We start from the raw sequence: 23,123 nt of genomic DNA on the forward strand, positions 1-23,123 counted from the left end.
CTCATTGGCTTTACAATCTTGGGTAAGACTGCCAATCTCTGAGCCTAGTTTGCTCATCTGTACAATGAGGATGATAAAGCCTGTCCCAACAATTTTGTAAATTTTTTGGTGCAATAACAGGCATGTGGCCAGTATTAATAAACGTTATTATTCTCATGTATGATACAGTAGCCAAATTTCCTCTCTCCAGGGGCTAGAGTTTTAGTTTTATTTTATTCTTTGTACTTTCCTGTACTATTTTATGTTTACATTAGGCATATATATTTTTAAGCTAAAAATGCATTCAAAAAATTTTTAATTATTGAAAGGAAATTTTATAGACAATTTTTAGTAGTCTCTGAAATAGAATGAAAGAGGCCTTTGTGAAAAATGTGCACACACACACACACACACACACACTAAAGGAAGTTAAAATTTGATACATCTAAGGGACCAAAACCCCACAAATAACATAAAGAGTAGCAGTCTGAGAGGAAATATTTGCAACATATATTTTTAACCTCTTGGAAATCAATAAGAAAGAGATAACCCAACAAAAATGTGCAAAAATGAAAACATGTTAATGGAATAGGCAATACAATTCATCGTGAAATATATGAAATGATTTTCAACCTCTAAAGTAATCAGTAAAGTGTTAACTAAAATTATAATGATATAGTATATATCATTCATAAGACTGATACATATTTTGAAGTTTTTTAACTCCAAATATGGGAAGAGACTGTCTCATGCTACAAGTGGTAGCACAGCCCCTTTGCCACATGATTAGGGAGGCACTCTCTCAACAGAAAACGTGCATTGTCCATGACCCAGCATACAAGCCCAGAGGCAGATTTGCACATGGGCATAAGGGGCTAAAACACAGAATATCCATACAGTCTTATTAATAATATCAAAGAAGTTAACAATACAAATGCCAATCAGCTAAAAGGATATGTAAAAAGAAGCATTTTCATATGAAATACTGCTAGAAACAGTTTAAAAGAATGAATTAGGTCTCAGGTATTAAAATGGAGAGACCTCAAAATAATATTGCTGACTGAAAAACTACAGAAATTCAAAGATGGTACAGACAGCATGGTACTTCTTGAATTAAGAAAATAATGCAGCATTGCACATTTTCTCAGGGTACCTGTCTATGCATATAATTATTGTAAAAGCTTATAATAGACCAAAGCCATAAGAGTGCTTGGGGAAAAGACAGCCTTTTGATATTGGAGTTGAGACCTAAAGAGGTCTTTAGTTTTATCTGGAACTTGTGTATAATTTGTGTTATCATAAAGAAATTTGAATTAATTTAAAGATTGAAGAGAACAAAAGACAAGTTTGACACAATATCTGTTTTAAAGGGTAACGTGCTACAGAAGATAGCACAAATGCACAACTGCATGCAAACCATATTAACTGGAGAAGGAGAAGCAGGAAAAAGAAGAAAGAGGACGAAGGGGAAGAGAAGAAAGCAGAAAAACAACAGAAAGAGTAAGGACAAGAAGAGTGCATAGTAGTAGTAGAAGCCACACTGCAACAGTAGTCATTATGAGAAGAGTCTAGATCACACCATGAGAAGGGCAAGAGGCATTGTGAAGGATGGTGTTTAAATTGGGATTACTGGTGATATTTTATTCTAGGCTGATTTTAGTCTCATTTTCCATAGTCACACCCTACAACTATTCATCAACAACTCCAAAATCTTCCCCTTTAAGGACTCTTAGTCCCTTCAGACTATACTCTTAATTCAGACCCTGAATCTGGTGCTGCCTTAAAACTGAGCCTTCCCATCTGTCATTCTAACCACTTGTTTTGCAAACTACAAATCTCAGGTGGGTGCCCACCACTGCCAAACAAATGTTTCTTTGCTGAATTTACTTTCCTACTCTCCTCTCTGCCAGATCTCCCACCTTCCTTGCTCCCACCTTTGTTCATTGATGCCCCAGACTTTTACTTCATTTATTCATTTAACAAATACTTATTGTGTGCCTACACAGTAGAATTGAAGACAGTGAACATGAATTCTTTTTTTCTAGAAGCTTAGTGAAATAAAAAAACACAAATGGAAACTACAAAACAGAAAATGAGGTCAAGAGAAGGATTTTACTGGAAAAATATGAGCAAGCAAAAAAAGTCTTCAATGAGTCTGCAAGCCTTTTTGTATCTGTCCTCCTACATTTCTTCTTGCTGCTAGTAATAATCAAGAAGGGACCAACCACTCATGTGTGCTATGATTCCTATCTCCTTTCAGTTTCTCAAAGACATTGCCTGCACTAGTATCCCCTTTTTCCCCCGATACATGAAATTTCATTAAGACATGATTCCATAGCACACACACACACACACATTCTCTGATATATCAGATCAAGTTTTCTAAAAATCCTTTCTTGAACTCACACTCCGTCTGTTCTGTACAGCACAACATCGCCAAAGTATTCTTACATCCTCTTCTCAATTTCTTCCCATTTGCTTTTTAAACTCTTATCTACATATCTTCCAGCCCCACCACTCCACTGCACTTGTCCAGACCATTAATAATGTGCATTTTGCTAAAGCCAACAAACATAATATCTCTGTCCTCATTTTATTTAAACTCTGCAGCATTTGATGAATTTGACCACTACAGACTTCATGACATTCATTCCTTTCTTGGTCTCTTTAACCCCACTCTGGGTTTCCTCTTTAAATCCTGGCTATTCCTTACTTCTCCATCTTTATCAGGGCTTTAATCTGAGCCGTTTTCTCTTCCTTATACAGACTTTCTTCTCAAGTGGTCTTCCATGGCCCCAGGCTTATATACTACACAAATGTTAACTTCTCCCAAATTCACACTTTCAGTGTGTCTTCTCTTCTAGACTCCGTACTCCAACTATCTATTTAATTTCTTCACCAGATATCTAACAGGTATTTGGCAAAACAATAAACTAAAATGCTATCTATTCCTTTTCAATAATTCCTGATTAATATTTAAAACCAAACTATGGGGCTGAACTTTATTTTCCCAGAGAAGAGGAGTCTATGAAAGAACCCAGGGAAGATGGAGAAAGTTAAGCTCTTGACTGTAAGTTCCATTATACAGTTTTGAAAGCCTTAGCTTTAAAATGCAACATAAGGTAGACAAAAAGGAAAAATGTTTTGAATGAACTCTAAAAGTTCAATCAATCACTCTGATTATAGAAAGCTCAGCCTAAAGAACTGGGAGAATAGAGTTTATATAATAAACCATAGATTAGGAGAGAAAGGTAGCAAAAATTGTGATTTTCCTGACACACTGAGAGGAGAGAAAACTTTCTGGACTGGAGGAAGTCCATCTGAAAGTTAGGAAAAAGAGAACAGAAAGGTCAACTCTTTATTTGGGGCCCTACCCTTATCACTTGCCCACCTCACTATCTTACTCCAGGGACCACCTCATTATGGGAATATAAATCACAAATCTGTGAATATAAAACAGTAAAAGATTTGACTTCATAACTGGCTGGAATTCTGGAACAAGGTGCCTCACAGAACATCTCATGGTACAACTGGGTAGTGATGGTGGAATAAAATGGGCAAGGCAGAGAGAAGAACTGAGATAGTCTTGCATTATAGGGAGGAAATCCAAAAATAGGATGTAGGAGATTATTGGAATTGAGAATACTTGTGCCATCCAGAGGCACCCCTGCCACATGCAGTAAGTGAGCCCTCTAGTTAACTTGTGTGGCAGAAAGCCCAGGGCAGAAACCAGAGATATCACGGATTGAATCTCAGGAAGTGCCCTGTGTGTGGGAGCTGAGAAGTAGGCAGGGAGAGGCTCAAAATATGTGAGGTAGGGCTCAAAGCTCATATACTTTGGAATTCCAAATTCAAATTAATTATATTGAATTAAATTTAAATTAATTAGAAATTAAAACAAAGGGATACCTGGGTGGCTTAGTGGTTTAGCGTTTGCCTTTGGCTCAGGGCGTGATCCCGAGGTTCTGGGATGAGTCCTGCATTGGGCACCCCACAGGGAGCCTCCTTCTCCCTCTGCCTATGTCTCTGCCTCTCTCTTTGTCTCTATCACGAATTAAAAAAAAAGAAAAAGAAAATAAATTAAAACAAATAATTATGTTGAAAAATCAATGAAAATACAATTTTTTTTAGGGACGCCTGGGTGGCTCATTGGTTGAGCACCCGCCCCTGGCTCAGGGCGTGATCCCGTGGTCTCAGGATCGAGTTCCACATCAGTCTCCTTGCCTGGAGCCTGCTTCTCCCTCTGCCTATGTCTTTGCCTTTCTCTCTGTGTGTCTTTCATGAATAAATAAATAAAATCTTTTAAAAATTTTTTAAGCTGATAAATACCACAAACATCACAAAATCCATAATAATAATATTTTTATTAGTTATCCCCCTGCCATGCTTCTGTAATACTTTCCTAAATTTTAGGCTGTATAGTTTTTAAATGCTTCATCATTTTATACAACTTTGTATTATCATTTTCTACGGAAAAAAGAAAATTATTTTAATTTTCCTCTAGCACAGTTGATCAAAATTTATTTTTATTGATTCTTTAGAAAGATTTCTTTCCTTTACAGATTGATAGTGGAATTGTATAAATTTTCAAATTGTCAAATTTGGGGAAATATCTATCAAATTTCTTATGTGACCTATAAGATTTATCAGAAAAACATTTATCAAATAAGTAATATATGAGTTAATATGTTAGGATGCCTAAAATAAGCAATTTCACATATAGACATACTAATGGCTGTAGGACTGCTACAAATTCATGCTTTCAAAAGCAAGAATTCTGATAAATTCTATTTCAAACAATTGTCCTCAAGAGTTTTATTATCCCTGAATAATTGTATTTTGTACTTTACAATTAAATATAGTCATAATAGGAAAGAAATATTTTGATTGAATATTTATAAAAGTCAAACCCCCCTTACAAAAAAAGTATGTCTGGTGATTAAAAGACTTGTGCCCACATTCTAGCTCTGACATTTCAAAGCTCATTTCCTTCCCACTCATTCTGATGCATCCCCTGTAACACATTCATATTCTTTCTCTCTCTCTCTCTCTCCTTTTCCTTTATCTCCTTCTTTCTCTATCCTTTTCTGAAACATTGTCCTTCTCTGCCTTAACACTGTTCACATTTTGGATCTTACCATAAGATCTCATCCTCTTACATGATCAGAATTATCATCCAGAGGCTGATGATTTATAAATGAATTGCTCCAGCTGAAATTCAAATATAATCATTCTTCCTTTGTCCTACAACATAACAGGCTCAAAATCAAACTATCAATACCAAATTTGCTTTTCCTCTCTTCCTTCCCTGTTAGATAATGGTATTACCACCTGTCTATTCTTCAATACTAGAATTTGGGACCCATATTATGCCCTTCCTCCTTTATTTCCTATTTCTTGAAAGTAATTAAATCTGTTGATCCTTCTTCCTAATTATCTCAATTCACCATTTGTTACATCTTTTTAAGTGATGTTACTGATTATCTTGCAGTTGGTAATTGTGTAAGTCACTCTCACTACATTTGGGAAATATTGCATTTGAGAAGCCAATAGCAAGTGCAGATGTTCAAAAGAGAGCTGGAAAGGTAGCGATGGAACTTGAGAGAGAGGTTGTGTGTCAACTACATAGAATTGATAGAGGATTGTGAGAAAATAAAGCAAAAGATATGAACTCAGCTCTTCTTTAAAAGCTATGATTCTATTATAACATTCAATATAATAAGAAAATGTCTCAAGATTTCCAAGATGTTCCCAGCATAATCATATTGAGAAGATTAAAAAGCTTTGCATGCCTACCATGTTTTAGCTAGTGAGCCAAATATTACTGGGGCAATGCTAATTGCTAGTGAGCCAATGTTTTAGCTAGTGAGCCAAATATTACTCTACAATGTTATCAGCAATGCACTCCCAGAAATGTACATAGCCCACATTATAGTACAGAAGACACATTGTACCTTTAGGTGAAGCCTAAGGAAATAGGGGGAAAAAATCCCACACATTTGTACATCTCTCCATGCTTTGGACTCTTCTACCGTAAAACAAGGTGATCAGATAAACTGGTTTGGAAAGCCCCTATCAGTACCTACTTATCATTACATGACCTTTTTGGCCAAAGTTCTTTTCATTTTTTTTTAATAATAAATTAATTTTTATTTGTGTTCAATTTGCCAACATACAGAATAACACCAGTGCTCATCCCATCAAGTGCCCCCCTCAGTGCCCGTCACCCACTCACCCCCACCCCCCGCCCTCCTCCCCTTCCACCACCCCTAGTTCATTTCCCAGAGTTAGGAGTCTTTATGTTCTGTCTCCCTTTCTGATATTTCCTACCCATTTCTTCTCCCTTCCCTTCTATTCCCTTTCACCAATATGAATGAGAACATACAATGTTTGTCCTTCTCCGATTGACTTACTTCACTCAGCATAATACCCTCCAGTTCCATCCACGTCGAAGCAAATGGTGGGTATTTGTCATTTCTAATGGCTAAGGAATATTCCATTGTATACATAAACCACATCTTCTTTATCCATTCATCTTTCGATGGACACCGAGGCTCCTTTCACAGTTTGGCTATTGTGGACATTGCTGCTATAAACATCGGGGTGCAGGTGTCCCGGCGTTTCATTGCATCTGTATCTTTGGGGTAAATCCCCAGCAGTGCAATTGCTGGGTCGTAGAGCAGATCTATTTTTAACTGTTTTTTTGTAATTTGACAATGAACTGACAGGAAAAAAAGAATATTCTCTCTTCACTTTTACTTTAAAAACTGTTGGTTCTCTAAAAAAAAAAAAAAGTTTGGCTATCTTACTATATTAAAATAAAATAACCCACATCCTTCTTCCTATATTTAATTCCATTCAACAAGCATTTACTGGTGCCTATCTTGTGCTAAGTTCTGTGCTGAATGGATAAATCTTCTTTTTTATTTCTTTTAATTTTTCCATTTGTGTTATCTTTCATATTTTAGTTATAGTGAGCAATTATATGCACATCATCATCAAAAGTATAAATGAAGTCTTTGTTGTATTTGTTGTATTAAGTATAATAGGTAATAATTTTACAGGCAGACTATGCCTTCTAAAAATGTATAATCTATAGCATATGTTTGAGCTTCAGAAAGTAATTTTCTAATACTGGTATTGGTAGAATTGTTTTGTCATATATTGAAGTTGTGTTCTTCTCTTTTGTTCCTTCATTTTTAAATAAATACTTAGGGATATAGCATTATTTGAAATTGGTAGTAATGTACTTGATTATTTTTTATGTACAAAACTTTCAGATTCTAAAATAGAAGACATTTCTTTTTCTCTTAGACCATTTGAAATCTAAGATATTTCTAAGTTCTAAAAACTAGTTCTTTAAAATAAAAGCAAAGAATTGTTATCTATGAACCAAAAAGCTCTAGCTCTGAGGTAGATGTTCTCATGCTGTTTCTGAAGTCAGTGGTCTGAGATGAGATTTTCCTGCAAACAAAAATCTAAAGCTACAGACAAGAATATTTCAACCAGTTATACTGGTTAAATATATCAGTGGATTTAGCATAGTAATATTTTCTATGATATATAAACATTATTTATCACAGAATTTAGCATCAAGTAGGCAAGACATAATTTTATATAAATTTCTGATGAAATAAATGCTATTTATGTCCCAAAGTAAAATTTTCAGAAACAAAATAAAGCAGGAAATAAGCACTTCCAAAAAAGCATACTCCCCTCTCGCCCCCCCCCCCCCCAAAATTGGTTAAGCAAAATCTCTTGGCCATAATGGAAGTATCTCACTTTTTTCCTCTGACCAGAGGAGTAGTGCATTGACAGGTAGCCATGTATTCACTCCATCCTCCACTTCAGTTCCATTTCCATAAGGAGAACTTCAAGAATCTTACAAAAATGCATACAATAAAATAAGAGAAATAAAGATGAAAATAGGCAAAGAAGAAACCAATAGAGAATGAAATGATGAGATCAGCAGTAAAGATATGATAGAAATGTATTCAATTTTAATGTCATTAAGATTCTACACTGATTAAGAGGAAACACAGATTTTACTTTGATTTTTCCGAGCCACAAATGCAAAAATATAATCACTTATTCATTTCACATTTTCTATCTAAAAGGTCCATCAGTTCAATCTACTTCAAAAAAGCAGATTTTTCCCTTGCTCTGTGTGAAAGATATTTTTCTCACGAATTATCATTAATGGGAGGAGAATGAAACTAAGAATAAAAAGAGAGAACAAAAAATGAAGCGGGTGTGAATAAAGAGAGAGTAACACTCAACCGAAAAGTCCCTGATGGTCATCACATTCTGGTGACACAGAGACCGAAAAAGCCAATTAACCCCTGGAAGGAAGTTGCCTCTTTGTTTAATTTCCTATAAGCCTTTCTCTGTGCTTCTTTTTTGAGCCAAACTGGTAGGCAATAGTCACTTTCTTGTCCACAAGACTCAGAGGTCTGAGGTTTATTATTCTGTCCTTTTATAAGTATAAGCTATTAGAAATTTGGTCATCAAACACATAAAACTACTTTGAAATAATTGTAAGTGAAATATTTTAAAACATTCTAGATAGCAAAGTGAGTAATCCCCTGTTCCCACTTCCATTAATAGAGAACGTAACAGAAAATAACAAGTTAGTATGTGGTCTCTTTCTATGTTAATACTCAATGAGAGTATCATCACGGACTTTGACTTTGGTTCTTGTTTTAGATCTCAAATCTCTCTTTCTCTCTCTCTCTCTCTTTCACACATACACACACACACACACACACACACAAACACACACACGCTTGCCTGAAATATCAGAATGAAATGGACAATGAGAAATTTAAGTAGATAGTCATATAATCACTTTGCTCATTAATTAATAACTTATTTTCTCTATTAAAAGTGTGAATTTTTTATATGAGGGTGAGTAGACATAAAAGTCAGAGCAGATGGAAGAAAAGTATCTTTACAAGAAAAGTGCTAGAAAGGGTTCATTGAATCCTTACTAGATTAGGTATATTTCTACTTCACTGGGATTAGCAAACAGGAAAAAAGGGAGAAAAAAATCCGTTTGGTAAAAACAAAGAGAGCAGAAAATTAGTTCAAAAAGAGGTGAAAGTCTTCTGCACATCCCAATTGGCTCTGCTGTGAATTTCTAGCAGAGCAATGTGAAGGGCTTGACATGGTACGAAACTGACAAACTGGATTCTAGAATATGTTCTTCCTCTTTTCAAGCTTCCTTGGTCATTTTTTTTCTGGCCAGAGACAAGGCCATCACAATTCAAAAATTAACTCAAATTAAACAATAACAACAAAAGGTTTGCAAAGCCCATTGGGTATACACAAGTAATTGATTCAGTGTGGCTTCATTTAACATAAGTTGGTCAAAATCAATGATGTTTTGGCAACTAGTAGTAATTGCAAAAATGACATCAAGAATGGGTCTGAAAATAAATAGGAATTCTTTCATAAACACAAAGAAAGGAAGGGCATTTATAAACAAAAAGTGTATATGAAATCCAGGAGAATATTTGAGATGCTAATGAAATGGAATTCATACTGCCTCTTCCCCCAACACAGCATCTAGAAGCTCCATAAATGGGTCAAACCCTGAAGGTCCTGAGAATATAATTTTTCAAAAATAATTATTGTATAGTTATATATTTGGATTTATATAGCAAATAAGCTACTCAACCACATAGAACAGACTTTAAAAAATACATACTAGGAAAATTTCAATGGAGATAATTAAAAAGAAAAAAATAGCTTGAGCCTCTGCCTAGAGGAAATGCCCCAATTCAGTGGGCATGGTGAAACCAGTCAAGGTCAGAAAGACCCTGGGAGTTCAGGAGAGACACTCCAAGGAGATGCCATGTATCCCTCCTATGTCACTTTGTCCATTTTGTCACCAAATTCATTGATGGCACAGTAAGAAGGAATAGGCACAAAGGATGTTTTGAAACAGGCTTGTACAGTGTTAATATCCAGGGGCTCTACTCAGATCCACTCAGGTAAACTGAACAAGCAAGGATGGTCCTTCCTTTAGCTCACCTCTTCGGAATGTTTGCTAACACTGGTTTATATTCTTCTATGATTTACAGTGTGACTCTGATTGTTCATGTAACTTTTCTGGGGCAGCATTCATACCACTGCATCAGAACAGAACAGAATGAAAAGCCCGTGTTTGTTGGACTGTATGATCCCTTTTCTGATCAGACTGTCCCTTTAGATTAAAGCCTTTAGAGATATGCTAGAGGCAACTAGAATTCTCAAACCTTTGGTCTTGTATAATTGTCTGACATATATTTAGGAAATTGCTAAGCCCTCTTTTGTATGTTGCTGTGACTCAAAGTGTGAGTAATTGGGGTAAGAACATCGGCTATCTTTAGAGAAAGTCTCTTTGGATAAATTGAGAAAATTCAAACAGCTTTATTCCTGTAAAATGCCAATTGAAACAGCTTCTGTAGATATTCACTTTTCCTCTTGTGATGTAGGACCCTAGCCTAATTTTGTTTCACAAACATCTCGTCCCGGGGGAGGAAAATTTTTCAGCTGAATAAACATATATCAATAAATACCTAGTGCTAAGATGAGCCTGAAGAAAAGGTTAAAGGTATGATGAGTCATAAAACTGACAGTAAAGAACCTAATTATTTAACATAATACACTCTTAAAGATAAGATGTGAAATGTAAGGTTAGCTGGGTGAGAAAGTGACTAATGTAGTTGAGCATGCTTTTATATCATGCAGATCTGTTATCAGTGGTGTAGCTAACACAGTTGAGGTTTTTTTTTTCCTTCTTTGTGGGAGAAATTTATTTTTGTAAGTATCAAAAATTTTTAAACTTCTTCAGCATCCAAGTCACTTATTCTAAAATCTTTAAAGTCATACTTTTAATCTTGTTTTTATTTGTTTGTTGTTGGACTTTGGAGGATCTTGTCTAAACTAACCTTTTTATGTTTGCCACATTTAAAGTCCTCACTAAAATCAAATTGCTTTACCTCCTCAAGTTGATGGCTTTCTCTACCTTTTCCTTTATAAATCTTTTAGAGGATTCAGACTTCTAAAGCAATTCAAAAGGCCCCAGATCTGACTTTCTGGCATTAATGCAACATCTGCAATTTTAACAGACAAGATGGGGCATCAGAATTTTAGAGCTCAAATAAACAATTCGAGCCTGTTGACCCTAAGAGGGTTCATGGAATCCTCCATTAAAACTGCAGCTTCCAAAAAAAAAAAAAAAAAACTGCAGCTTCCGGAGATCCCTGGGTGGCGCAGTGGTTTCGCACCTGCCTTTGGCCCAGGGTGCGATCCTGGAGACCCGGGATCGAATCCCACATCGGGCTCCCGGTGCATGGAGCCTGCTTCTCCCTCTGCCTGTGTCTCTGCCTCTCTCTCTCTCTCTCTCTCTCTCTCTCTCTGTGACTATCATAAATAAATAAATTTAAAAAAAAAAACTGCAGCTTCCCAGTGCTTATTGAAACCAAACAAACTTTCCTGAACACTGATTTAGGGCCCTAAAAAAATGAGTCCATAACACTACCTCCTCCAACCAACAGCCATCTTGGACTAAAAGAGTTAGCTTCTTAATTTCATGTGACTGAAAAATATACACATGCTAAAGTTTAAAGAGAATTTATTGCACCATGTAAACAAAAAGTCCAAAGCTCAGGTAGATGTTCCTCTCTTGCTCTCTTAAATTCACACCCTCTGTGTTGGATCCACTTTCAGACAGACCCTTCCAAGAACCTTACATTCTCTCAGGTTTAATTATCTAAAAATAGTTTATTCTTTCTCCAGAAGTCCCCCCCAAATCTTATTGGCTCTGGTTGAAACATGAGACCATCCCTGAACATTCATTCACCAAGGCCCCAATCACTTTACATGTTGATGCCTTAAACTAGTAATAGAGCCCAATATAAAACCTTCAGACTAAGAGTGGAAAAAGAGTGGTTTCCCAGAGTGATAGTGAGTACTATTCCTAACATTAAGGCAAATAGATGTGGAATGTCAAATACCTCTCACAATTTGACAATACATTAGCAAGATATTCTTCCAACATCATATATAATTTATTAGCGTTGTCAATATACCTGCTTCTCTCTTCTAAATTCTAATTTCTGTGGCTTTGAAAACATAACACTCCTAGGTACTTAACACAGGGGAAAGAAAACCATATGTTCATGCAAAGATATAATTAATGTTCATAACAGCTCATTTTCAGTATCTAAAAACTAGCTGCAACTCAATTGCCATTAATAGATGAGTAGATAAACAAGTTTAGCATATCCACACAATGATATCTATATCCATACTCAGTAATAATAATATCCATACTTAGTAATAAAAAAGAATGCATTATTGACACATGCAACAAGATGTAGATGAATCTCAAAATAATTATGCAGAGTGTAAGAAGCTAGACAAAAAAAAAGTACACACTGAATGATTCTATTTACATAAAATTCTAGAAACTGAAAAGTAACCTAAAATGACAGAAAGCAGATCAAGATCAGGGGTCAAGGCAGGAAAGAGAATATGGAAAGATTAAGGACCTGCACAAGGAAACTTCTAGGGGTGATGGGTATGTTCATTATCTTGATCAAGAGTTGTCATTTTTTGCTGTAAAGGGTAAGATAGTAAATATTTTAGGCATTGAAGGCCACATGGTCTCTGTCACAACTACTTGACTCTGCCACTGCATCATCAAAACAGCTAAAGATAAGAAGTAATTAAGTGAATGCGAGTGTGTTCCAACCAAGTAGGCAGCAGCCCAACCAGGTCTGCAGGCTGCAGTTTGCCAATTCCTGATCTTAATTAAGATGATTGTTCCGCAAGTGTGTACATATGTCAAAACTTATCAAATTGTACACTTTAATTACATGCCATTTATTGTATGTCAATTATGCCTCAATAAAGCTATTAAAAAATAAAAACAAAACAAACAGCCTTAGCTTCCTCGCCATGGACTGGATAAAGTTCAATCTTGCCACGGCATACAAATCCCTCCAAGAACCAGCCTCTGTGTTCCTACCCTTTCAGATTTGTTGCCATTCTCTGGTGGGATTTTACCTTTTGGGAGAGCCAAAACACATGCATTGAGCCATTTCAACTCATGACTTTGTTTAGGTGGTCTACCTATCTAGAATAACCTACTCTTACCAATGTAAGATTAAACTTGCATATCTACCATTCCGAGATACTTTCCTTCTTCCCTTATCTTACCCCTTCTATTCCCTTCATTTCTCCCTTCTGCCACCATAATAATCTGTGTGTGTATACAGATATATGTTTACATGTGCATATAAACACACTTGCACCATTACATTGATATATATATATACAAACCCATTCTTGTATGATTACACTTTTCCATACTTTTAACTATATATATCTAAAATTTTCCTTTACATATTTAGAGTTAAAATGAATTATTATTCATTTTATAGTCATTTCATGAATATCAGTAAGACTTGGATATGTGACTGAGAGCTCTCTGTGTCTATTACATCTATCACAGTGCCTGGCACATTTTTTAAAACGTGATAAATCAGTATGGCAGCTGTTATTATAACCATTTTATAGATTATAAGACTGATAGGTAGAGAAACTGTGTTTAGCTCATAGCAACATGGTTATAAGGAGCCAATCTAGTATTAGAAAAGAGTCCTTCCATATCTAATCTCAAGTGCTTCCACTAACTCTTGCAATATCTTTTATTATTGGAAGCTGATCTATATTTCACATTGGTCTTCTTCTGACTTTGCCACCACTCCTCCTTCATCTCCTAGATACACCAAAATGAAGACTGCTACCAACATCTACATTTTCAACCTTGCTCTAGCAGATGCCTTAGCAACCAGTACCCTGCCCTTCCAGAGTGTCAATTACCTAATGGGAACATGGCCATTTGGAACCATCCTCTGCAAGATTGTGATCTCCATAGATTACTATAATATGTTCACCAGCATCTTTACCCTCTGTACCATGAGTGTTGATCGCTACATCGCAGTCTGCCATCCCGTCAAGGCTCTGGATTTCCGTACTCCCCGCAATGCCAAAATAGTCAATGTTTGCAACTGGATCCTCTCTTCAGCCATTGGTTTGCCTGTAATGTTTATGGCAACAACAAAGTACAGGCATGGTAAGTTGCAGGAATAAGGGATAATGGACTTATAGACTGACATGCTGATAAAGTCATGAGCCAAGTATGGAGTGGTCCAACATATTAGATTGTAATTTGAGCGATTTTTTCTAGCAAAATGCCTTTGAATTTTTTGTAGTAGGAATTTTTCCCTAAATTTTAAGCCCACTAAACATGTTAAAGAAAATATAATCTAGTGTTTCCTGATTTCTCTGCATCATCAAAATGATAGGAAAATAAGAATATAGCTCTTCCAAGAGTAATTAGAACTTAAATTCCAAAAAACCTTAGGTGGAGACTTGTTTTAAAATTTCAAGTGCCTGCCCATATGACAAATACATATTTCTAGTCCTCATATCAGAATGATGAACCACCCATCAAAAAGTGGAATGAAAATATCCATTAGCTTGTACCTCCTCTAGCCTTTGGACTGTAATTATATTTTTATGTCAACATAGACTCCACAGAGGATCTAGCTCACAGTGAAAAGTTCTACAATTATTGACTGAATGAAAGCTTAAAGTGATTAAAATGGAAAAAAATGAGATATTAAGGAAAAAAATCTAAAAACTAACTCCCCCTAAAAATCAACAGAGAGCTGAGTTTCTCCCTCAATTTCTTTAAATCTTCCATTGTTGACTTCCCTTAATGGGTTTAAGTTAGCTCTGGTCAAAGCTATAATGAGATGCTGTTGCTAATTCTTCCTTATAATTATTGTTTTCTAGGTTCCATAGATTGTACACTCACATTCTCTCACCCAACCTGGTACTGGGAAAACCTGCTGAAAATCTGCGTTTTCATCTTTGCCTTTATCATGCCTGTCCTCATCATTACAGTGTGTTATGGACTGATGATCTTACGCCTCAAGAGCGTCCGTATGCTCTCTGGCTCCAAAGAAAAAGACAGGAATCTGCGAAGAATCACCAGGATGGTGCTGGTAGTTGTGGCTGTGTTCATTGTCTGCTGGACTCCCATTCACATTTACGTCATCATTAAAGCCTTGATCACAATCCCAGAAACTACATTCCAGACTGTTTCCTGGCACTTCTGCATTGCTCTAGGTTACACAAACAGCTGCCTGAACCCAGTCCTTTATGCATTTCTGGATGAAAACTTCAAACGATGCTTCAGAGAGTTCTGTATCCCAACCTCCTCCACCATTGAGCAACAAAACTCCACTCGAATCCGTCAGAACACTAGAGACCACCCCTCCACGGCCAATACAGTGGATAGGACTAACCATCAGGTATGCAGCTTCTAGAATTGGGCACACCTACTGGGGATGACATAAAAATTAGTTTGTACCAATCCAAAGTTTTAATCCATTAGAAGTGGATCCGTAACGAATGGATGGAGGTTCCTACCATGAGGACTGAGGGAGGAGAGGAGCAAAATTATGGTCATTGTGACAGAGAGATACTTCATTATATAATTTGTATATATTTAGTTATATAGAGAGATATGCCAACTAGAAATTCATCAAGCTGCTAAAAATCAGTATCTTCACAGCTGTTGCTTCTATGCAAAATTAATGATGTTAGCACATTGAGGAAGTGATGCTAAATTCTTCTCATTTTCTTTAATGTTATATGTTTCATGCATATCATTCCAATATCCCTGTCACTTCTCAAAAGTCAGTCCTGTTCTGGTTCTGTGGTTAAACAGAAAGGGTCATCACTTCATTCACTGTGGTGATGGGTGCCAGATGTTTCCAGCAAATCACTGTCATAGCAAAGGAAAAAAGACAAAAAAAAAAAAAAAAAAAAAAAGCCAGCCTAACTTGTTCAGCCATCGGTTTGTCAATTTTTATACCTGAACTCTAGAGAGAACAGCAAACATATTACTTAATTATTAGAACTAACTCAGTTTTAGAACAGTCATTACCAGTCAGGATTAATATGGTGAGGAGTGATGATTTTTTGTAAGATATATTCCTATGCACAGAGTACAGAGTGTGGCCTGCACCAAAGAATCAAGATTTATACACGGTACGATCATCAGATGAGAATCAAAAAGAGAAAAAATTGTCTCTAAGTTCATATGACCTTGATAAGCCACTGATGATGCAAAATTTGGAATCCAACCTAGACGGTAAATTAAACATACACGTCACTACTAATATTAATTTAAATAAGTAAATTTGCAAATCATAGTGCCAACATCAGAAAATCACAGCCTCTGTAATTTTATAACACAGAATTCAAATTCCAACTTGCCGTGAAGGAAATCCTTGAGTCAGAGCCATCAACTTCATAGGGCCAGGGGCCAGGACTGTGAGAACAGATGCCTCCGTAAAAGTGACTAGGAAGCCTAACCAGAGGAGGCAGAGGGAAAGCCTTACAGTACAGAGCGGCTGCTTGCTCTCAGTTTTCTTTTCCCCATGCCTCACTCTGCTTCCCCCTATCCCCACTGCCGTGCCCCAGGCTCACCTAGGCTCACCCTTTCCTACTGACCACAGGCCTAGCCTAAGGAGGCCCAAATGATCATCCCTCCGGGATGCTAATCCTCACAGTGCTGATATTAATGCTGAAAGGAACTTGGGAACTTGGGCCCCCTAGACAGTATAAGATAATGATGGCAGACCCACTGCCAACCAAAGGGAAATTACTAATTTACCATGTGTCCCTTCTAATTCCATTTCAGGCTGGGTAAAAGCCAGAAAGAAATGTTTTTCTACTCTGCTTCTTTTCTCTGTATTTTTTTCCACATCAAGCCCTCTAAACCTGCCTCTTCTACTAAACAGCTCTCCCCCTCAGCAGCTATCAAAGGCTTGTGAGTACCTTAAAACGGGTAGGGATCCAAATAGATTTCCTCCGACCTGAGGATAATACATTGCAGAATGCAATTTAAAACTCTCAATCCTAAACCAAGGTTAACACATTTTGCAGTGGAACAAAGTACTTCCGTTCAAGCACAGGGATGGAGCGCTATCAAGTATTGACTCTATCTCAGTCGGGGCGTGCCCCACCTTCCCTCTCTTGCGGGCACGCTGGGGTGTGGCTGTGGGTAGCCTTACCCAGGACCACTGCTGGGGCCTCTTGTCCCATCGAATCTTCTGAGCGTGCTTCCCTCACCTGCTCTCCGGGAAACACAGCTCCCAGCCTGCCTGGCGGAGAGCTTCTCCTGTTCAGCATGATTGTCCTGCAGTTGCCCCGACCCTGCTCTTGACTCCCATCCAGATGCAGCATTTTCACATTAGTGTGGTTCCTGCATAGCCAGAGAGAGGAGAAAGGAAGCTAATTGAGGAAGCTCTGTTCTAAGTAACTAAAAGGTTTGCTTTAAAAATACATCCAATTAGGGCTTATCTTCATTGCTGCCTCTATGAAGCAGCGTCAGTGTCAGATAACAGCAGAAACACATTAGCCCTGGAATTGGCTGCTTTCCCAAAATGCCCAGCTGGGAGGACTGGACAGAGAAGAGCCACTGCCAGGAAAAGAGGAAAAGACACTCTGACATATTTGAAAATTAAGATAAATCAAAGATCTCTTTCACTCATCTCCACTGATGTGTCATTGTTAGAATCAAGGCCGTTCCACAGACATCTGGAAGGAGACTTTGGTGAGAGTTTTGATAATGTATCAAAATAATGAAATTACTTGAAGGAAAAATCAGAGACTTTATGGCTGTGTCTATAGGACATAGTTGATCAATCATACAAATTCAGAATCTGACAGGTTTTGGGGGGTTTTTGTTCGTTTGTTTGTTCGTTCATGTTTTTGTTTTTACACCATGAGCCATTCTTTTGGGAAACAAGGCTAATTGGATTTGCATGAACTTTTTAACTGCTTGTTTGGAGTTGGTGCTGTGGTAGATGTTTATGTCCTGCCTGTGTATTTGTATTTTCTCAAAGAAATATATTCTATATGTCACATTTCAAGCGCACTAGTCAACTTCATATTCTGCAGATCAGAGATCCAATATCAAACCTTCCCAGGGTGTCTGTATTCTGACAACTATACACTGAGACCATGTCCCTACAGCGCAAAATGAAGAGTTGGCAGTTATTAAGGTAATTTGATAAGCCATATGAGAAAATTCTGTGCCCAAAATAAATTTTGAATCATATTTACATAGTTAAGGGTTACTTGGTCAGCTTTTGCTATGTAACAAATCATTCCAAAACATAGTGGCTTAAAGCAACAATTTATGTAGTTTGTGCTTCCATATATGAGTAGTTTGAGCAGGTCTGGGCTAGAAGATTCTTCAGTCTTAGGTGGGCTCAATGCAGGGGCAGCAGCAGCTGCCAGAACTGCTGTCAGCTAGCCGGTCTGGGATGACCTCTGCAAGAATGGCAAGGTCCTGATGGAACCTCATCTTCCAGCATGTTAGCCCCTGCTTTCCTCATGGTGGTCACAAGTTCAAGGAGTAGAAAACAGACCTTACCTCTTGATGGTAGAAGCTGCAGTTATATTGCAAAGGGGTGTAGATATAGGGAGGGAAATCATTGTGGGCCCTTTGCCAACTATCTACAGTAAGCGATGCTGCACTGGACAAGCATAGCTTCCTGAGGGCATGAACCACATCTGCCTTGCTCCTTCTTCTTCTTCCAGTAGCTACCTAAACAGTGTCTGACATATTAAAAAGTACTCTAAAAATATCTATTGAATGAGTGAATGATCAAAGGGCTCATGATATTTCAGGAGATATGGAGGACAGTAGGAATGACCCCTTTCTTATGTTACTAATTGATGACCTCAATGCTTACGTAACACTCTGCCATTATTCCAGGCTCACTCTTCAGTAACTGGAAAATATTCATGGAAGGGGTTCTTCGTTTTCTTTTCTTGAGTCCTCTGATCAAAAGTTCTACTGTCAAAAAAAAAAATTGTTACATGTGTGCTGGTCTTCTAATTTTATTTTTAGCAAGTGCTATTAATGAGCAGGCCAAGAACTGGATTCGAGGCCCTAAAGAGGTCTTGCTCTGGCTAAGTATAAAAAATAAAATAAAATAAAATAAAATAAAATAAAATAAAATAAAATAAAAATATCCTCCTCTCCTTTGTGCATTCCAGGACTCAGCCTCCTGCTCCAGCTGCAGGACTCCATGCCTGATTTATGGCCAGCTCATAGTCTTTATGACTTCTAGAGTTTTATTAGGTAGACTCAGGCATAGACATTCATTTTCTATCTGCTGTACATGTAGCAGCCAGTGGTTGTCATGGGACTCCACCTTGCTTCAGAGCACTTTCCCCATTTGCTCAGATCAATTCAGATCAGCTCAGACCTGAGATGCTGACCACTCTAACCTGCCTTCACTGCTTCATGTCCCACCCTGATTTGCATTCCATAATGCATTTTTTATTTTGATACCAAGACTATGTCCTTTAATGTTTAACATTATATGGGAAAAGAAACAACTCTATTAGACAGTTGGATTATTATTTAAAGAGTTTGTATTAAACATAACTGTCATAATAATGCTATCTTACATTTGTATCACAGCACAGATTAAAAGTGCTTTCATGTGCACTATCACACTGGCTTCCTGTAACAACCCTGACGGGTAAACATAAACAAATAAATGCTCAGGGAGGCTCAATGGTTATAAAAGATCAAACCATCAATAAGAAGCAGAACCCCGAAAAACACCTGGGCCTCTAGTATTAATCCAAAACTCTCCTTTGCTTTCCTACACAATGCCACTTTATAGTCAAATATTATTACATGGTCTCAGCCAGAGGTTCTCAAATCTTATTATAAGTTCTGAGAAATTCCTCTAAGAAATTCTGGTTCACTGGGTCAAGGTCAAGGAAGGGTCCAAGAATCTGCATTTTGAATAAAACATGAAATTGAAAACTGGTTAAAGCTGTAACTTTATCCAAATAGTATAAAAGTTACCGTTTTGTCTAATCGGACTACTATTTTAGTCAAGCTGATTGGTAAGAATGTTTTCACCAAATGAATCTTATATTTAGCAAAATAATGCAGCTATAGGTGGACAAAGCTTTAATTTTCTAATATAACTATCAATGAGTCTTTAGGGCATTGATAAAACTAATATTATGGTATCTCCTGCCAACTTCTTCTCATTGATATGACAAGTCCAGCCCTAAGCCCTGTGGTTACCATTTTTAAAGCATTTTCTTAGCATTTTAATCAAAGTACCATGTCAAGAAATTAGGAGATGCTTTGCAATTTTATTAACTACAAAGTTATATTATCCCCAGCTAAACTAAAAGCAGTAGCCTAATTTTTTTTTTGTAGCCTAATTTTTTAAATCAACCACATCACTCTCAAAAACTAGATCTTGATGTTTTTTTATAAAACATCTGTGGAGAGATCATTTGAGAAGGAAAAGCATTTCAATTCCATCACAAAAGCCCCAAAGAGAATAGTTCACAAAATTACAGAGCTTGACCACATTAATGCATATTTTGTGAATAAAACAAAAATGGATATTCTTTCAACTAGAGGATTTAAAAGAAAATGGATCCAGTTATGAGTGTGTGTGTATGCACATATGTGCATGTGCATAATATTGGTGTGCCTCTTTATGCATGTGTAGTACTAGAGTATATTTATATTAAAAATGAATAGTATCTTTAATAAATAACAATAAGAATTTCATGTTTGTATAACTTGGCCATTATCTGGGAGGATAAAATATTATTTAACTGAAAATATGATTATTCACAGAAAATATTTGGCTTTAAGACCAGTAGAAATGTCACTTATTGACCAGTTTGTGTCCAGTATAACTTATTTAGTCATATGCGGTATGAATTATTATCTCTACAGTTGAGAAAGCCAATGTTTACAGAATTAACTTGCCCAAGGTCATATTTACAAAATTAGTGGCTGAGGAACAAATCCAATGGAATTTGAATCTATGTGCCCTACTGCCCCACCAGTTGGTTGTCACTCTTCTCCAATGGTAGCTCCTAGAACTAAATTGTAGCATTTACATATGAACAATTCAAATTCCACAAGGTCTTTATGTAGGCTTGTTTATATGTATTCATATCATATCTGTGTATAAAGATAAACATCTAGATGGATTAATGAATAACATGAGGAATTAGAAATTTAATAATGAGGATTTTGCTTATCATTCCATGAGTTATTTGAACTAAAATCTTTTGCCATCATTAAAGTCATGTTGATTCTCACTAAAATGATAACATTTGCTTTTCCACAAGTTAAAATTTTTCATTCATGTCAGAGAGGCTGAGTTAGCATTTTTATTATTTTTTTAAGATTTTATTTATTTATTCATGAGAGACACACAGAGAAAGAGGCAGAGACACAGGCAGAGGGAGAAGCAGGCTCCAAGCAGGGAGCCGGATGTGGGACTGGATCCTGGGACTCCAGGGTCACGTCCTGGGCCAAAGGCAGGCGCTAAACCACTGAGACACCCAGGGATCCCCCCTAGTTAACATTTTTATAAATCACATTTATCCTACTAGAGAAGGCAGCTTGTTGGGTGGTGGTGCCAGAGGATACCAGGATGGGGAGAAGAGTGAATGCTGTAGTTGTCATGCTGTGCCTGTCCAACATGTGATGGAGCAACCTCTTCATCTTATACGAGTTCAGTTTTTTCAACTTGCACATAAGAGGGTTTAAGCACAAGATTATTATGTATATCAGAACCATACAGTGAACTCTGAGGCATGAATTAGCTAACATTCTTCCTGAATGAATTTTCTCATCTTTCAGGGAGGTTAAGTTTTAAAGATTAGATTAACTAATATAATTACAGCAGCATTTTCCTGTGCTTGTTGTTTCAATTGATGTAACTGATAATATACAGCAACACATTCATCTTTTAAAAAGTAACTTTAAATGAGATGTTACTTATTTGGCTAACCTTAAGTGGAGAATTGTTATTTTCCTAATTATTTAACATGGACAATTCTCACATTGAGCTTTCGTGTTTTGAGACAGGTTGTGTTTATTTGTTATCTATATTTATTGCTGGGAGCTAAGTACAAAATGTAGATATTTTGCTCTTTTAACTTTCTACAACACATTTATTCTTCCTTCTACCTCTATGAATTTGAAATGCAGTTACATAGTATTTTTTTGCTTTTGTATTTTTTTTCCTCATACCAAACAAACTGATCATCTGAATGAAGATGACCAATTACAAACCGGTCATTTAATTTTTGAATGTCATTCGAGTGCTATATCTTTGGGTAGGTTGCAATAAATATTTGGATATCACTACCATTTTACAAATGACAAAAATTATTTTGGGGATGACATTATGAGAACTACAAGTTTCTAAAATAGAACATGTCTCAATTTTTCCTTTCTAATAATTATTTGCATAGAAATCAAGAACCTAGAGTCACAACTTTTGTTGCCCTTCTCCTTCTACACTAAGGAATTTCTTTCTTATATAATGGAGTTCCTGGCTTTGAAGTGAGTAGAAAGTGGGTAAGGAGAAGCTACTAACAGGATTCATTTTTGGCGCTAAAAACTGTGATAGTACTTTTTCAAAACATGAATTGTTTTCATGATCCCAAAGATTATAATGCCAGTTCTCAAGACCTCATATGAGTTTGATCTTCTGCATTATCAGTTATGTATGCTGAAGGAATGAATACCCATAAATATTATTTTACTAACCATACCTGGGTGGGAGGTAAGTTTAAATTTAATTTAATGTTTGTTGCTTTATTGTTTGTGAATGAAAGGAAATGAACTACTTTTTCTTTCCATAATAACTGAACTTATTAGGAACATAAGCAAATAAAAAATTAGCTCCATATAGTTATCAAATATTAAAGATAAGCTGAAAGTTTCACTGCGATTTAAAATAATAGTTCTGTCAGTCCAAGAATGAATATGGGGGAAAATAATTCATATCATTTATCTATAAAGCATAGTATTTATAAGGAAAGAAGAAAGGAAAGAAGGGACGGACGGAGATAAAGAGTACATATTGTGTTTGAAATTAGCCACATTCTTCCTACTATTCTGTTTTCCATACAGATACCAGGAATCCTGGGGATGTCAGAAATCTAGGAACTCTGTGAAGCTACCTAATTGTTTCCCCATTTTTTCTACCCAT

At 36.5% G+C, this 23,123-nt stretch overlaps 1 protein-coding gene and 1 long non-coding RNA gene across 2 annotated transcripts in view; one reads left to right on the forward strand and one right to left on the reverse strand.

The window, feature by feature from the left end:
* OPRM1 (opioid receptor mu 1) overlaps positions 1-23,123 on the forward strand; it is a 72,461-nt gene that overhangs the window by 32,523 nt on the left and 16,815 nt on the right. The window contains exons 2-3 of the mRNA XM_077897784.1: positions 13,755-14,107; positions 14,833-15,353. Of these exons, the coding sequence (XP_077753910.1) occupies positions 13,755-14,107; positions 14,833-15,353 (874 nt within the window). The remainder of the gene's footprint in view (positions 1-13,754; positions 14,108-14,832; positions 15,354-23,123) is intronic.
* On the reverse strand, positions 13,570-18,953 carry LOC144314082 (uncharacterized). Its single transcript, XR_013379736.1, has 3 exons — positions 18,813-18,953; positions 17,182-17,314; positions 13,570-14,071 (listed from the first exon to the last, which is right to left on the reverse strand). It is a non-coding gene; the product is annotated as an uncharacterized LOC144314082 (long non-coding RNA).

Source organism: Canis aureus, chromosome 1 (assembly GCF_053574225.1).
Source record: "Canis aureus isolate CA01 chromosome 1, VMU_Caureus_v.1.0, whole genome shotgun sequence".
Taxonomy (NCBI): domain Eukaryota; kingdom Metazoa; phylum Chordata; class Mammalia; order Carnivora; family Canidae; genus Canis; species Canis aureus.